At 41.6% G+C, this 16635-nt stretch overlaps 3 protein-coding genes across 6 annotated transcripts in view; all 3 read left to right on the forward strand.

Moving 5' to 3' along the window:
* The first annotated feature begins 2030 nt into the window (after window positions 1-2030).
* On the forward strand, window positions 2031-3448 carry guca1b (guanylate cyclase activator 1B). The gene is made up of 4 exons (XM_069704172.1): window positions 2031-2231; window positions 2637-2786; window positions 2940-3054; window positions 3324-3448. Exons 1-4 carry the CDS (start codon window positions 2031-2033, stop codon window positions 3446-3448), a joined length of 591 nt encoding a protein of 196 aa, XP_069560273.1.
* A 916-nt stretch (window positions 3449-4364) lies between these two features.
* Window positions 4365-6542, forward strand: LOC138624191 (ADP-ribose glycohydrolase OARD1-like). Its single transcript, XM_069704173.1, has 5 exons — window positions 4365-4653; window positions 4800-4965; window positions 5791-5849; window positions 5979-6091; window positions 6240-6542. The coding sequence occupies exons 1-5, from the start codon at window positions 4609-4611 to the stop codon at window positions 6385-6387; spliced, it is 531 nt and encodes a 176-aa protein (XP_069560274.1). The 5' UTR covers window positions 4365-4608; the 3' UTR covers window positions 6388-6542.
* A 1409-nt stretch (window positions 6543-7951) lies between these two features.
* Window positions 7952-16635, forward strand: part of LOC138624333 (synaptotagmin-2-like) — a 58577-nt gene continuing 49893 nt past the window's right edge. Inside the window, exons 1-2 of one of the 4 annotated variants that reach the window (XM_069704440.1) lie at window positions 7952-8286; window positions 8381-8445. The gene's annotated coding sequence lies outside the window, so the exon portion shown is untranslated. Of the gene's footprint in view, window positions 8287-8380; window positions 8446-11198; window positions 11219-11770; window positions 11791-16635 lie in introns of those variants that run through there. The other 3 variants (XM_069704444.1, XM_069704441.1, XM_069704442.1) reach the window with 3 other exon arrangements.

A 16635-nucleotide genomic window follows, 5' to 3' on the forward strand; every position in this document is an offset into this window, starting at 1 on the left:
AGCATTGTGTGGTTGGTCTGTTGGCTTAAGATTGTAGTTCAAAGGTACACATCTTTGAAATTTGATGCAGAAATTTACAGTCTATAAAATTTCTATTGATTGGGGGGGGGGGGCATTTGTGGTGACCCATCGATAGTTTTGTGAGCGACTCCAACCCCACATGTCAAGTTCATGATGTTACATCTCTAAAAGAAATAATCGGATTTCTTCCTCCTTCTGCTGCAGTTAGAAATTTAAACATAAAAGTGGCTGCTAGAGTTCAGATGCAAAATTGCCTATGAAGTGTCTGGTGGATTTAAACATTTATCTCTTTATCAGTGGCTGCTAGATGTTCACATCTTAAAAAGTTAATGTCCCACTTTGATGCTGAAATGCTGATTGTACACCATAACCTTCATGCTAACATGAGCCAAACATGCTACATTATTTCCCATTTTGTATTTATAAAGTAATAAGCAAACATTCCTGCCAAACCAACCTTCCCTACAATCTGTACTAGATTGCTTTCTTGCTTTTAAAAAGTATGTTTTTTTCGGTGTCATTTCGATGACACGGGAGTGAAAGCTACCACTCGTAGGTGCAGAAATAGATGATCGGTAACAGAAATAAGACATACTTGTAAGCTGGTTGGATGAGGGGAAAAGACAAGGGAGATTCCCCTCACCCAACATGGGAGGAACATACAGTGACTTCTCGATGGCCTTGAAATTTCTAAGCTAAGATTATCGCTAACCCCGCTGTCAGCACATATCACAGGCCCGGAAGGTATTGGACGAGGCCGAACCCTCATCTGTAAACAATTAGGTTGCTATTCTAGCGATGTTGGTCTACTGAAAGCATGTAGTCACTTTATTTTCCCACAAAGTGCCTGGTACTCAAAGAAGGTGTATTTGAGCGGCCATCGTTAGCGAGAACGCATTTATTAGGACCTTCGGTGGGACAGGAGAAGGCATGTAAACAGGGTAGCAGTAAATAACTTGGCACCCGAAGGTCACAACTGAACATTTAACTGGTGAATCATCACACTGATCAGGAACTTCTGCCTTCTTGGAAAGATTACATAAAGGAAGACACCACCGATTTTGGTTTCCACCCCCATAAAGTTTGAGGACTCGGATGAATCCCTATCCTACATTTCCCATGATGCAACAGATATCATTTTTATTTCATCTTCTCTGACTGTAAACCTCTGCGGGCAGAATACTGACTGTAATGTGTAAAACTAGTTGTATTCCCTCCTCTGCAAATGTGTGCTCGAGATAGACTATATCAAAACCACATTTCTACCTTATCAGCGAACAGGTTAATTGTGTGGTCGCCTTTGTTATGTTTAATCTCAGATAAGAAATCTTTATGTTAATGTACTTGACCTTATATTTGATAATTCTTTTATCAATTCCGATCATTTCCACCTCCCAAATTTCATTTGAAAAGCTCAGATTGGGTCACATTTCTGCATTATTGCTTAAATCAGCCCATTTGACATTTTCATGTGACGTAAAGACCTTTATACTTCAGCATGTTTTACTTCATCACACAAGGAATTTAATTACATCATTATTAAATAAAGGGTTGTGAAACCTTTTTTTTTAAGGAGTCTGTTTCTAGAAAGCTAACATACAATACATGGCCTTTTCCCTGTTTATTTTAGGGACATGCAACAGCACAATCCTCCCATGATCCATCTGTGAACTGATTGATTTTGACAAGTGTTCATTTCTAATCCCTTATCATGTGATCCATCGCAGCCTTGTGTCTCATCCTCACTTACAGAAGGGCTTTGCCTCAATAGAACCCTAATAACAATTCAGTTTGTATGGACTTTCATGCCATATTCATTATTTAGTCTTTTGCTGATTTTTCAGAAAGTCATCGGTCCGTAACTGAGCTATAACCTTTATGGATTCTGTAATGTAGAGAGGAGTTAGGGGGAAAAAAAACACCCCAAAAGTTAAGGGGGTCATCAAGCAGTTTCATGTAATGTAAGACATCATTTCCGTCTTGAGGGAGTTCGAGAAAATACTTGCACCATGGGTCAGCGCCTGAGCGAGGAGAGTGAGGACAAGGAAATCGATGTGGCAGAGCTGCAGGAATGGTACAAAAAATTTGTCGTGGAATGCCCGAGTGGAACTCTGTTCATGCACGAGTTCAAGGGTTTCTTTGGTGTCACTGACAACAAGGAGGCCGCAGATTATATAGAAAACATGTTTCGAGCCTTTGACAAGAACGGCGTAAGTATTAACTCCTGTAGCGTTGTATCACAAGACGAGTATATAGTCGTATATCTCATTTCACACATGCTGCAGTATTAGTAGATATTTGTTGATTGGAAGAAAATCTGATAGTTAATTAATTGTAGTAAGGAAAAATATCCAAGCACCAGCTTTTGAAATGTGAAAATTTGCCGTTACACAAAACAAGCAATCTGAATTTGTACATTTGGGCCATGGAAAAGTACAATTAGTCATAAAAGTAATTGTTTACAGTCATACATATTTTTTATTTTTGAATCAAGACTATTCTGTCTCGTATATTGCAGCACCGAAATTTTGCCTGTCAAAGTGAGGAAAAAGTGTCCTAAATGGCCTCATAGGAGCCCTTCATGACCTGTGAGCTCTTTCTGTTCATGTTAACAGGACAACACCATTGATTTTCTGGAGTATGTGGCAGCTTTGAACTTAGTCCTTCGAGGAAAACTGGAGCATAAGCTTAAATGGACATTCAAAATGTACGATAAAGATGGAAGCGGATGCATTGATAAAACGGAACTTCTTGAAATTGTGGAGGTAATAATGACTATTTCATGGTAACCACATGTGCATCGTTGATCTGTTAAGCTTTTAAAACATTTTAAAGAAGGCTTCAAGATAAATCAGAGGGCTGTAATGAATTGCAGTCAGTGCTGGAGTCATCATAACATCCTTTCCTGTCACTCTCAGTCTATTTATCGACTGAAGAAAGCCTGTCATGGAGAGCTGGACAAAGAGTGTAATCTGCTGAGCCCAGACCAAGTGGTTGACCGGATATTTGAGCTGGTTGATGAAAATGGAGATGGTGAGTGTTTATAACGGTTTCCTGACAGCTTAAAACGTTTCACAGATGATTGAGAAGGTCTACGTCAGGCTGCTGTAACGGCCTCGTGAAGTGCTAACGTAAAAGTGTACATCGCTTCATTATTGCTTGTGTAAATTGAAAGAGAAGGTGTGTGTAAGCTGTGGAATGATCATCTTGTAAAAAAAAATAAAAAAAAAAAGATGAATTCAGGAATGGAGAAATGCCTTGTGAAATAAGACCAGAGAATAAATATGCTTCGCCACCTATAGGGGAGCTCTCACTGGACGAGTTCATTGATGGGGCACGGAGGGACAAGTGGGTCATGAAGATGCTGCAGATGGACGTCAATCCTGGGGACTGGATCAACGTTCGAAGGCCCAGTGATGACTTCTAGGGCTGGACCACAGACTGTCAATCTGTCTCACACACGCACGCACTCCTCATGTGTGACCATTTGTGTTCTTGTTTTGTATCTATACATGTATATACAAGTGAAAAACCCTACAGTCATTCTGGCATTGTACTGTATGCTGCTGCACAATATTTAGATGCAATGTATGTCCACAACAATGCTGTGTTTTGCTTGTAAATCTGTTCAGAGATTTTGGTTCAGGTTCTACATTTAGTCAAGCTATTGAGCAATTGAGCAACAGTAGCTTGGACATATTTATTGCTTGATGGATGCAGGTTTATTTATCTGTATTTTATAGATGCCTCAGTCATAAGGTTCTTACTGAACTTTCTTTTGTGTTTTGTGTCATATAATAAGCATAAAAGCTATTCAATAAACACACTTAACCATACCCTGCAGAGGTTATGTTGGACGACTAGACCTCCTCTCTTGACTTTGTCGGCATATACAGACTGAGATTTATTCACATTAATTGCAACTGAAATATTAATCCAAATATGAAATATTTGACAAGGAGCATTTTCTGCATTGTCTATACTTTTACTTTGGATTTGTTAGGTAAATGTTGCTGATAACATGTATATGATTTCACTTAAATACATTTGCAAGACTGTTACTTGTAGTGGAGTATTTTTTATAGTGTGATATTAGCAGCCTACTTTAAAAGACCTAAATAATTACACCATACACCACTGATAAAACACGTGAAGATCTGCAGCATCTTTAAACACAATGACTAAAATAAAACTAGAAAGTATAGGGTGTAAAACTGACGACGATACAAATGCAGAACAAGTTATAATTACAGTTCCCTTTACAAAATATTTCCCATGAGTCTTCAAAAATTCAAAGGGTGTCGCTTTCCCACGAAGTCTCATTCTTTCTCGCGAGAGAACAGTGTTTTTGTCGTTAACTGGCCACGTATCCTGCTGCAAACTGATAAGCCTACGGAGCTACTTATTAGGCAACAAAACGGCAATTCGCAGCCAAAGTTGCAAGTTTTACGAGCAACTTCATTGACGGTTTGGTAAGTTATCGAACAAATCCTTCAGAGGAAACCGAATGCCGATAATTCTGCGTTGTTTTGAATCCGTTCAAGACTCCTTACGTCACCCTTTTAAGTGCCCTACTCGCTGTTGTCAATGTCGACCGAATTTCAGAAACCAGCCAGCACTTATGGATTTAAGGTAAATATCACATTTACAGGAACATATTGTTTTTGATATGCGCTAAAAGGGGAGTTTCTGCAATAGTTTTCCTCTCCAAACACTCGCGTTTTACTTCCTGCTGCTGTGCTTCATGACGTGGTGTAATTCCGCCCTCTACTGGCCAGCCTGAAGAAGACACCCGCAGACTGAATTATGTCACCGGGAACCTGTTCTCTTGCCCCGAGGACGAGGCTCTGGCCCACTGCATCAGCGAGGACTGCCGCATGGGGGCAGGCATAGCAGTGACGTTCAAGCAGAAGTTCAAAGGGGTGCCGGAGTTAAAGGAACAGAGTGAGTCAGCCTGACTATAAAAAATTCATCAGGAGTGAAATTGTCTCATTTTGAGGGCACTGAATCACATGTGAACATTTTCTATTCAGCACGGAGAAACTGGTTCTAGAGGTAGTCTACTAGAAACCTCGTAACATGCCGTTCTCCTTTTTTCCCCTACATTTGAATTTATTTGGAAGATATAATATATACACATTTACCACAAATTTGTCCAGACATAATCAGTCTTGTGGAAAATTTAGGCTTCACACTACAATTTCAAGCAAACAACTCCGGGTTGTAGCAATGTTTTTACTGCACAGCATGAATTTATGATGTCTTGCTCACTGGGGCTACAACTACTGATTATTTTCATTGATGATTCATTTGTCAATTATTTTGTCAATATATCGATAAGCTGTTTGGTCTTTTAAAATGTTAGAAAATGGTGAAAAAAAAAAAAAAGCCCACCAGTGTTTCCCTGAAGCTCCAAGGTGCAGCCTAAATTGTCTTGTTTTATCTCAACCAACAGTTCGCAGCCAAGAGATATTCAGTTTCTTATCATTGAGGAGTAAAGGAACCAGGAAATATTCACATTTGAGAAGATGGAGACAGCGAATTTCAGCCTTTTTTCATTAAGACACGACTCACGATGATTAATTGATTGTCAAAGCAGTCTCCTCATTCATTTTCTGTCAATCAGCTTGTCAATTAATTGAACAATCATTGCAGCTCCATTGTTCACCAGTGAGTCAGTGAAGTTTAAGGATTTAGGAGCCATTATGTTTGAGGTTTTTATTGTGTCTTGTTCTAATGCAGAAATATTCGTCTTCCTTTTCCAAACAGAAAAGCTGACAGGACAGTGCGCCGTACTGACGAGAAAAAGACGCTTTGTCTACTATCTGGTAAATATGTAACGGTTACTTAAAATGGCTTAAAAACCGAGCTGCGCTGCACACCTCTAAAGAAACTAAGATACTTTATTCAAAAGTCATCGTAGTCTTTACTGTTGCTCTCCTGTTATTCTGACGCAGATCACGAAGAAAAAGGCCAGTCAGAAACCCACCTATGACAGCCTGAGACGCAGCCTGGAGGACATGAAGTCCCACTGCATAAAGAAAGGAGTAACACGAATATCAATGCCTCGGTTTGTGTCCATTTCCAGTCATTTTGAGATACTTTTTTTTTTTTTTTTTAAGAGAGATAATCATGTTCTTTTAACGTCTCCTTGTTTTTGTGCCAGTTTCAGGTACTGTTATAGTGACACGCCGTGTTTCTGTCTCTCTCTCCGACAGTATCGGTTGTGGCCTGGATAAACTGCAGTGGGCAAGAGTGTCGGCGATACTGGAGCAGGTCTTCAAGACCTCAAACATCTCCATCACAGTCTACAGTCTCCCTCAGAGAGAAGAGACCACGGTGATGAGGGAAAACGCACGCAGATGATTGGTCAAAATGTTTGTTTATTTGTATGCTTACTTGATGTACTTTGCTGTATTATTGGCGCCAAATAAGAAATGTTTTCACTGGATAATATTTTTTTATGTTAAAAATTCAACGGAAAATAAAAGTTTTTTTTTTTTTTTTTCAATTCAAAGTCACCTCGAGCTGCATGAATTTCTGCAAGTCGATGACACTTAGGACATCATTCCACCGGCCAATGACAAGCATCCATTTTCAGCTATTTGACAGCGTGGGCGCTGCCTTTGAAACGCGTTAATCTAGATTTATTACTAAATTAAGATGCAACGGGGATTGATTCACCTGTCCCATCTAAATTTAACATCACATATGGTGTTTTACAGCAGGTTATTGAGCCTAAAGTATCAGGTTTCTCTGCATTTGCCCATTCATCCACCAGGCATTTACTTTATTAATTGAGCAAACAGTGTATTTGCATTTCTCTGTGGTCACCATATAACTTCTGGAGTGCTCATTGTATCCCTCTGCAGATGGCCGAGGTATTGTATGAGCCATTATTGATCTGCTCGGGTATTGTACTTTAACGCAGCTGGGATGCAATGTGAGTGAAGAGGGAGAGGAGTGGGGGAAACTGACACCACAAAGTCAATCCCACACATCCATTTTCTCCAGCTTGGCAAAGCCTTTTAACACATCACTAAACTCTGGTGGAAAGAAGAGCGAAGAAGCCGCACAAAATCAAACTGCTCCATTTAAGGCGTTTTGTTAAATGGGTCAGATTAGATGATCTGACTGAAGAGGGCTCCATTTAATGTGCTTCAGGTATTACTGATTATCATAAACCTCGGCAGCAGTGACCGTGTCTGAACATGCTCAGTGGTTTGCCACCCTCCCATTTTCCTTTGGGGCACCTTCAATAATTCACAAAGAAGAGGCATTAACACTGTACACTGAGGCTGGCTGGCCCATTTCACCCCCATTTATCCAGGCTGGCTGGGAGACTGTACTTCGGCATCACTGCAACCCCCCCGCCCCCCCTCCCCTCTCCTCTTCCTCTACCTCCTCCTCTTCTTCCTCCCTTCCCATCCCCCTTCATGCCTGGCAATTAGACTCCACACTGCAGCAGAGCCACCTAAACATGCTGCAGTGAGTGCAGGGAAAATCTCCCTTCATCTGACCCACTGTCACTCAACATGCTTCGGCTGGTGCACCGAATGCATCCGAATCAGTTCTCCTTCCACCTGAGAGCCCCCGTCCTCCCCCGTCCTCCCCCCGTCTCTTTTGTTTCCGTGCATCTTCCGCTTGTCCCACTGCAGTCGACCGATTCGCCTCCGACGCTCTCCCCCATTCCCGCTCCGACTCCTTTTTCTCTCCCACGCACACACACACACACACACACACACACACACACACACACACACACACACACACACACACACACACACACCATCCCCCACCATCCTCCTCCTCCTCCTCCTCCCTCTGTCCTCCATTCCATTTTTTCTTTGCTTGATGCGTATGAAATTGCCGAGCTCAGCATTCTTCTCCACGGGCACTCAGGGAAAAAAGGGGAGGAAAAAAAAAAATTAAAAGGACAGAGATGAGCTGGGCGGGAGGGTTTCTGGTGCACCACATAACTGGACCCCTTCCAATTAAAGAAGAGAGCTTATGTTATTGAAGAGCAGCTTAGCCAATCAGGAGGCAGTGCAGGCAAAGACAGCAGAAAAAAAAAAAAAAAAAGCAGCAGAGCGAGTGGGCAAGAGAAAGGACAAAAAAAACAAAAAAACTGCAGTGTGTGAGCGTGTGTAGTTTTTATCCCTCCCCTGAGCAGATCTTTATCAATTTGGGTACTCCAGTCTTGGGGTGCATTTGAATGGGTGTCTGTGTGTGTGTGTGGCAGAGTTTACAGAGGACAGAGTAAAGGTGTGTCCACAGGGCTGTGTTAGACTCATTCATTCTGAAACTGGAAGTAAGAGAAAGTAAGAGGAGATTGATTATTTTTCTCTCTATCTCAAAGTGTCTCGGAGCCTGCGGAGACGGGGGAAGAGCTCGGTGTCCGGGAGAGAGCAACCTGCACTAAAGGTAAGCCCGCTAACATCCTCCTCCTACTACAGACGAGCGTGGCTTTTTTTTTTTTTTTTTCTCCCACTTCTGAAGTTGTTTCTGTATTAGTTGGTGAATATTCTGGCTGTTTACCCTCTTTTAGGTTTTTCACATGCAGGTACATTTAAACACACGCACGGGTTTCTACTTTTTGGTGTTTATGCACAGACTTGAAAGAGAAGCAGAGATGTGAGGCAAAGGAAGAGAAGGGGGAGAGAGAGGGAGGGACGGAGGAGGAAGGTTAGTGCGGGACTCCCTGATGCTCCTAGGCAAGTTTCTGTGCACACGGTTCTCTAGTGCTGCAGTATCCCATTACATCCCTGTGCGAAGCTGCCTCAGCATCAAGCCAGTGCCAGGCTGAGCAACTCAAACCAGCTCCCAGATTTCTAAAATTACTATCACTGTTTTGCCTGGTTCTTTTTTTTTTTTTTTTTTTTTTTTAAATCCCTGCTTGGGATGAGTGAAGTTTTTGTCTCTTATACTGCAAATTCAGTGCCCTCTGATAAGCTCAGTGTGACAAAGAGCCCGTTTTTCTTGTGTCGTGCATGCTCGGATTGTGTATTCTGCCTGTCAGAGGGGGTTGCTTAGATAACTGGCTCTGATAGCGTTTGAGCCTGGTGATTAGTTTTTGTTTGGCTTATCCGGTGTTCTGGGACTTCCTTTAGTCTGAGCCTGCAGCAAAAGTAGGCTCTCGGATTGGTTGAACTAGCCTCACTGACTAAAGTGTACCAAAGAAATGATAGACATTTTTTTTTATTGTATCAGTGTACCTTCACAGGGTTATTTGACGCCTAAAAATGGTTTGTCTTACTCTAAAATGAGCTTAAATAACCAAAAAAAGTGAAAGTTGAGGTAGAGGTCAATATGTAATGCACAAATGTTTTTTTTTTTTATTTTTTATTATGAATTCATTATCAGCTTTCATTAAGTGCATTCACAGTTTATTTATCACATCCCACTGTCTTTTTTTGTTGTTGAAAGTCTGACCTTCATCATTTGAGAATGAAGATTTGATGCTGTCCAGCAGTGGGCACTGTGTGTTTCCTCTGTTAAAAATGTCTGTGAGCACTGGCCTGCTGCAGAATAGGAGGAAATAATGGATGGACTTTGTATGTTTTGTGTGGGCACGCTAAAAAACAAGGTTAGACCGGATGACTAGTACAGGATGTACCGGTGTTTTTTTTTTTTTTTTATAAGGCTTGTACCTCTTTCACCCTCTGATAGTAGACAAAAGCACAAGACATGCACACATCTGACCAGAATGAACTGGTTTTATATTATGTTTCAATGATTAAAGCTCTAGTTAGATATGGGGATACAGTGAGGGTCGAATCCATTTCAGCACCATGGACAGAGCACGTAGCAGGGACTGTTTAGAAGTGCTTCTCTCTTTTTATTTGAAAGCAAACCAGTGTTTAGTAGGTAGAGTTAGTGGACAGTTCTTAGTCTGTTGATGTAGTTAGTCTGATAAACTTCCTGGTTATACACATTTCCATTTCCATACTATATACTGTCATCAGTCGTGCACCCCTATTCCTTTGTTTGTTTGTTTTTTCATTTTAAGACACGAAGAAAACACCTTTCATTATTCATGCATCTTTCCTTTTCTGGAACACAGTCTCTCTTAAAGAGAGCCACGGTTTTGCAGAGATGCTGAAAACTCAGCTCTTTATTTTGAAACCCTCTTCGTTGCCCTTGCCTACCTGTAGTATGCTCCAGGTGGGAGTGTCAGCACTGTGGTTTTGTTCTGCCTTTCTTTTCACTGCAAAGCTCCAAATGAGACATCAAACTATGCAATACGACTGACTGCACGAGCGAAATCATTCAATCAAGTGGGACATCTGGCTGTTAGATGGATTTATTTGCCTGATAACACAAAACGAAAAGGATAATATTATTAAAACAGAAGAAATATTACATTATGTCTGCCAATAGTGGCTTGTAATTAATTATGTCTCCTGCAAATGTGTATAAAACAATGTAGGAGGTGCTAAAAGACAACAGTGTTGTGTTACATCTGTGAAGAGAACATGTAAAACATGTAATGACTCTGGCTCATACAGCTCCGACACCTGCTGGGACACAAAGCTTTGTTTCATGTCATGGTTGAGAGCGAACAGGCTGTCGGCGTACTGTGAAACTCATTCAGATCGTGATAATCAGAGAACCTCAAACCTTTAATGGAAACCGGAAACATTACCCCTCACCGTTACAAGAATTAGCCACTATCTAAGAAAAACACAAATTGTGAGAGATCAGGGAGGTTTAACATTTTCTCATTCAATACATTTTACAAGTGTGGTTTACCAAAATGTAATTATTTAGCAGCCAGTTGACAGTTCAGGTCATGTTCAAGTATTTACTGCTGGGAGAAGGTTCCTTGTGGCAAGTTAGCCTTATCTTTATCATGCCTACATCTTTGTAGGCACTATGTAGAAGTTATGTTTTGTAAGTCGGTCTAACTGTTGTGGAGTTTTTGGAGGAAGGGAGCAGCTGCTGGGCTTGTCATTGCTCATCCTCCCCGCGTGACACCCTCTGTCCCAGGCTGCGTGGCATGGGCGTTTAGTGCGCCCCTGTAAATGATGGTGTAGGCAACATAGCGGAGCAGCAACGGCTGTCACTCTGACATACTACCGTTAGCAACAATACCAAAACTCTCCATGTCACGAGGAGACCAGGTGCTTTGTGAACTCTTCAGAATTTGCTGTTTAGATTGTTCAGCTTGAAACGGAGGACACTGCAGATGCTTAAGGTGAGCGGACACTCTGGGGGATGTTAGAATGACACCTTGATTAATACAGTGAACGCTCAGAAGGACAGTGTGTGTACTTGTATTACTCATGTTGTGGGGACATACAGTAAATTTGTTTGCACACATGGTCACATTGTTTGGATTTGACTGTCTTTTAGAGACAAAAATTAAGTTCTCGTGAAGTAAATCATTCGGGTTTTAGGGTGAGGAGGGTGAGGTTTAAGATTTGTGTGAGGCCGAGTTTAGGTTTAGGTTGTAGGAAAGCCAGTAATGATTATAGTTTGGGCAAGTTTCTCGGACACGAATGTGAGTCAATGTAATGTTATCTGAAGTGAACGAAAACACAACTGTGCACGTGTGCCAGCACCATTGCCAGGATGAGGGGACTCTCAAGCTGAAGGTGAGAGGATGTATTTGTGTTGCTAAGTGTGCATGTGAGTGACAGAGGGAAGGGTTGTTCAAACCATGAAACAGCGTGGGACACACGGATTACAGTCAACCTCACGAGTGTGGAGAAAGAGGGGCACGAAAAGGACAAAAGCAATGAGATGAAAGTGGAGAGAGAGGAGGAGGTAAGACAAAATGATACAAACAGTTGGCCGGAGAGGAGGAAGAAAGATGGAGTAAGAGATTGAGAGACTGTCAGAGGCAGAGCAAGAATGGAAGGAGAGTGGGTGTGCATCACAGAGCTACGAGCACTGCAGTACATTGCAGTGCCCAGCCCCCGCTGCGTTCTCTGCTCACCATCCGGTTCCATGCACTGAAAAGACCCCTGCAGCAGCAGAGCTGCACAGCGTCGAGGGCTGCCTGCTGATGAACAGCAACCTTACAACGAGCTTTTGACCCTCCATTGTGCATTCTGGATGTGCGATGATTTAAGGAGTGATGGAAACGCGGTGCACAAGAACAAAACAGCCGACTCGCACGCGTGCATTGTCATGTAGAGAGAGAGAGAGTATTCACTTCACGCTCCCCCTGGATTATGTAAGCGTATAACACATTCACTTTGCCAGATACCAGCTGAATGATCCCACTGTCCCTGGACATGTTTTCCTCATTAGGAACATCTGCCTCGCTGTTTACTTTTGTTTCATACGTAGCATCTTTGCAAACACAGGACGGACACTTTATTGATCCTATTGTAACGGCAACAATAGGGAGGCAAACAGCATGTGCCTTTAAATAGCTTGTGTTAGTTTGCCTGTGGTTTCACATTTTGTTGATGAAGCCTCTGTGTGGCAGGTAAGAATTAACGACCTCACGAATAACTGCTGAGACCTCCATCTGACGTGGGCTCACATGACAAGAACAAACTCTTTATTTAGTTTAAAGTCAGGCAGGGTACCGTGTGCATGAATGACTCACACAGTATAGCCTGACACTTAAATTCTCCTGGATTAATTATATAGCTTCTGGCCAGGCAAGTAATACTCTCTCTGTCACACACAAGCGCACGCACATAAACACATGCGTGCAGATGTGAAAGTCATCTCGAAAAGCTAAAGGAAACGAAGGAGAAGCTTGTTTCTGCTCCCATAATCAGTCGCTCCGTTTCCATCCCACTGGCTGCCCGGGGGGGGAGTTTGACCGAAGCGTGAGAGCTTCCCCCGTTGTATGTTCTCTGGTTTCCCCTCTTCTCTGCTGATGTGGATGATTCAGATTGCGTAGCGTGGACTCTCTCCCCTTCCTTTCTGTGACACGGTCTGGTCGTGTCTCTCTCGCCGTGCTCGGGAGTAGTTGAGTCAATTACACCTTGCCAGACAGGTGTTTGAGCCGTTAAGTGTGTTTGCCTCGCCACATCAGACTGTGTTTGCTTCTGATTTGCACTGAAATCAGAACCGTGCTTCGGAAATGACACGGCAAAAATATGTGCTGCTTGTGAGTCACACTGCAACTGAAGATAGTAATACAACTCATTGCAAAAGCATCCATTCAAGTGTATCTGACCCTCAAAAACATGATGTTTACTATCGCATGTGTCAGTGGGGCATCAGGTGCATCAGACTGAACATTCATTTACAAAATGATTCACTTTTTTTTTTTTTTTTTTTATCAGTTCTCAGTAAAAAAAAAAGTATGTGAATATTTAACCTCGCACAATCTAAAAGAAAAGGAAAAATAGAATTGCTTTAGTCCTTGCAAAAGCACACTGCTCACATTGTAATGCTTGAAGGGGAAATGTTGTCTTTGACTCCGGAAGGCTGAGAATGTAGTTATGAAAGGAAAATGAGAGAAACGCTCGCCTGTGGTTTGTGTGACAGAGAGAGTGGGAGAAAGCGGCAGAGTATTGTAGTGTGGGTGAGCTGCAGCAGGGATTCAGAGTGCTGCATTGAGCTGCATAATTAATGTTAAGAGGGTGGAGCTAAAGGCGGAGATAACTTGCTATGAAAGACCAAGCCACTGCGAGACCGGAGATGACTCCTTTTTTTTTTTTTTTTTACAAATTTGAAATCTGGAATCACTTATTAGGAAACAGGCTGCACAAAGGCCGGCATGGAAGTCATATTTCTGATGCAGAACCAAGGGAGCCACAGTCGGTCGTTTTGGTCCAGCTCCGTGTCCCCGTCCCATCTGCTCTCTCGGCCCTGAAAGCCAATCATTCACCACTGAGCTGTGTATCACAGCCAAATGTCTCAATGCTGGCTGCACTGCTCTGTTAATCATCCAATTTGTAGCAAAGCACCTTCCTATATGACACATCTGGTTTAACTCTCATCTGGTCTGTCTGGATCATGGAAGGATGAGGAGCTGCTTTAATCTGCAGGATGGAGTTATATTTAGTCATCTTCTTTATAGATTCTAGGTTGTTGGTTTCTACATAGATAGACGATGTTAACTGTTTATAGAAGGACACACATTGTTTCAGAAAACCTGCTCTATAAGCACACACACACTCTATTCTTCTCTGCTCAGTTTTATTTTTAAACATGGTTCCTCTGCATTAGAGACATCTGCCTGCAAGTCCAACCATGTATTCACTTCACACATTTATGCACATGCATACACTTGTGTTTGATAAAGATGCAGTCAGGGTGTGTGCTGATCCCCCTTGGATGTGAATATATGTTTATTAAGACATGTATTCAGTGATTTCAGGCTTCTTTTTTCTTCATGTATAAACATGGTTGCCTTCGGTGCTGCCAGAGCTTAGGAACAAGTCGCTTCTCTTGTCTCCCGGGTGATATTGCCTAGCCTCTGACCACATCCATATCACACCGCTCCGCTGGCACCCCTGTCACCAAACCTCATCATCACTGTGGGGTTCTGAGTACTTGGCAACTATTCTGCTGCAACACCCCCAGCTTCCATGTCCTCAGTGCTTTACAGTAAATCTCTGCACGCAGGAGAAATAAAACAGTTTTTTATTTTTCCCCAATATGTTTATTTCCTTTTTATTTTTTTTATTTTTTTTTATTTTTTTATGTGAACCAGCGCCACTCTTTTTTTGAGCTGTATCTGCCAAAAACTACTGTGGAGATCTGTCCTTGTCAAGAGGGTTAACGGATTGCTCTCAGGCATTTGAAATGCCTGGCCATACACATCTAAGAGGCAGCTTCCGATGACAGTTTTAGTCCAGTCTCCCCGGAGCCCAAAAAAATCACACTAAAATTACAAGCTCGATATTGTCAGGTGCAAGCAGAGACTGATACAATTGAACTTTGATGGTTGGCGCCACAGAAAGGTGCAAAATGATTCATATAGCTACAATATCAAGATTGTTTGGAAGCAGTGATTTAATCTGTCTGAATAATGATAGTGGACTTGATGATAGGCTGCCAGCAATTGTCTTCAGAAAAATACCTTCAGGGTCTGTGTGTGTTTAAAATGCAGTTTAAGGGCGTTGTGTGTATTTTCCTCTTTATTTTTCCTCTTCCTTGTCTACACCAAAAGGCATCTGGCAGCACAAGAAGGTTTTTTTTTTTCTACTTCTTAGAGAAACAACAGAAGAGGCCTCATTAAATATATTTTTCTGGCCCTTGAAATCTTAGAAATGAAGAGACATTTTCTATTTTCTTTCTGTCCCTATTCCCACAGGGTTTTGCAGTGGGAGAGCTGAGTTGCCATTTCTTAGTGTTGCCAAGCGAGAGTCTGCCCATCTGACATGCAGAACGCTTGAAGCGGAGCAAACATCAACAGAAAACCTTGAAAAAACACCCACCACCCTTTTTTTTTTTTTCCCCTTCTTTAAAAGAAACCCAAGCTTTAAAATTGTTTTAAATGCGTCACATGTCTTGAAATGAGCTTAAAATTCAGGCTGCCATTGTGAGGAATTTTATAATTTTGTCTGTGATCTGTGACTTTTTGGAGGGTTTGTTTACAAACCAGGTTTATAAGGACTTAAGGTTTTTCATTAGAGGAATACTGTGCAATCTAATCGGCCTGAGAGAACTAAGGCGAAAGGAGGGTGGAGAGGGTGGAGAATACGTTAGCTGTGTGAGTAGGTGCTCGGCATGAAGGCTGCTTTTTTCTCTTTGAGATTTTTGAGGCCAGTGTGCAGGCGAAGGACACAGCATACAAAATCAAAAATCCCTGTGAGTTCTAACAGTAGTGCTCCCACATTCCCTGTGGTGGGACTGAGAGATAACAAAGAATTATATAATCAAAGGGAAAACATGTTTTACTCATCAAATTATTAGGTAAATTGTGTTGAGAGGCACTGATACATTTAAATATGCGCTTTACTTGTTGTAGAGCGTTTAGTGTTTACTTATTTCAGGAGATGATTTAAGGATGATCTTTATATATCAAAAGAAACAAAATACAGTTTCTGGCTGAAGATTCTACAGAACTAAAGTGATCAAGCTTCATTTTGTTTGGATACTGTTTGGACAACATTGGCTCAGTGCGAACAAATCATGTCTGCTGAGCTTAGATTGTTCTAGAGCTTGACCGATACTGGGTTTTTGATTCCTATGGCAATACCAATGAGAACAAAATACAAATATGAACATATTGACCCAAATAATCAAGCACTTGTGATATGTAATGGGGACAGAAGATTTTACAGTTTAACAAAAACCTTTATTGTACAAAATGACATTATTTCTAGGCTCACATGGTAGAGCGCGTTGCCCACTAATTGTAAGGTTGGTGGTTCCATCCCTGGTTCCTTCTGTCCACATGTCAGAGTGTCCTTGGGCAAAACTCTGACTGTTCCCGATGGAAAGTGAGCACCTTGCAGGGCAGCTATGTTGTCATTGGTATGTGAAGGATATGCAAACATTTTAGCTTGCTTTATAGACTTTTAAGGTAAAAACACACTACATATAAGCGCAGACCATCAATGCATTGAGACAGTGAAGTTCACTGGAGATATAGTAGGTATAAAATATAATTAACTGGGAAATTAACAATTTCATTGCAAGCATATTTTTTTTTATATTGGACAACATATACACTAATACCAATATTTCTGT

This window comes from Brachyistius frenatus, unplaced genomic scaffold (genome assembly GCF_029030835.1).
Source record: "Brachyistius frenatus isolate BFR_SWC_R1_liver_20210118 unplaced genomic scaffold, ASM2903083v1 Contig_50, whole genome shotgun sequence".
NCBI lineage: Eukaryota > Metazoa > Chordata > Actinopteri > Embiotocidae > Brachyistius > Brachyistius frenatus.

What these genes read in the sequence shown, in the direction of transcription:
- LOC138624191 (XM_069704173.1), top strand. Translation starts at nt 4,609, where the DNA reads ATGTCGACCGAATTTCAGAAACCAGCCAGCACTTATGGATTTAAG. An exon ending in CCAGCACTTATGGATTTAAG is followed by an intron (nt 4,654 to 4,799) that starts GTAAATATCACA and finishes TCTACTGGCCAG; the next exon opens with CCTGAAGAAGACACCCGCAG. An exon ending in ACACGAATATCAATGCCTCG is followed by an intron (nt 6,092 to 6,239) that starts GTTTGTGTCCAT and finishes TCTCTCCGACAG; the next exon opens with TATCGGTTGTGGCCTGGATA.
- guca1b (XM_069704172.1), top strand. Translation starts at nt 2,031, where the DNA reads ATGGGTCAGCGCCTGAGCGAGGAGAGTGAGGACAAGGAAATCGATGTG. An exon ending in GAGCCTTTGACAAGAACGGC is followed by an intron (nt 2,232 to 2,636) that starts GTAAGTATTAAC and finishes TCATGTTAACAG; the next exon opens with GACAACACCATTGATTTTCT. An exon ending in AACTTCTTGAAATTGTGGAG is followed by an intron (nt 2,787 to 2,939) that starts GTAATAATGACT and finishes TGTCACTCTCAG; the next exon opens with TCTATTTATCGACTGAAGAA.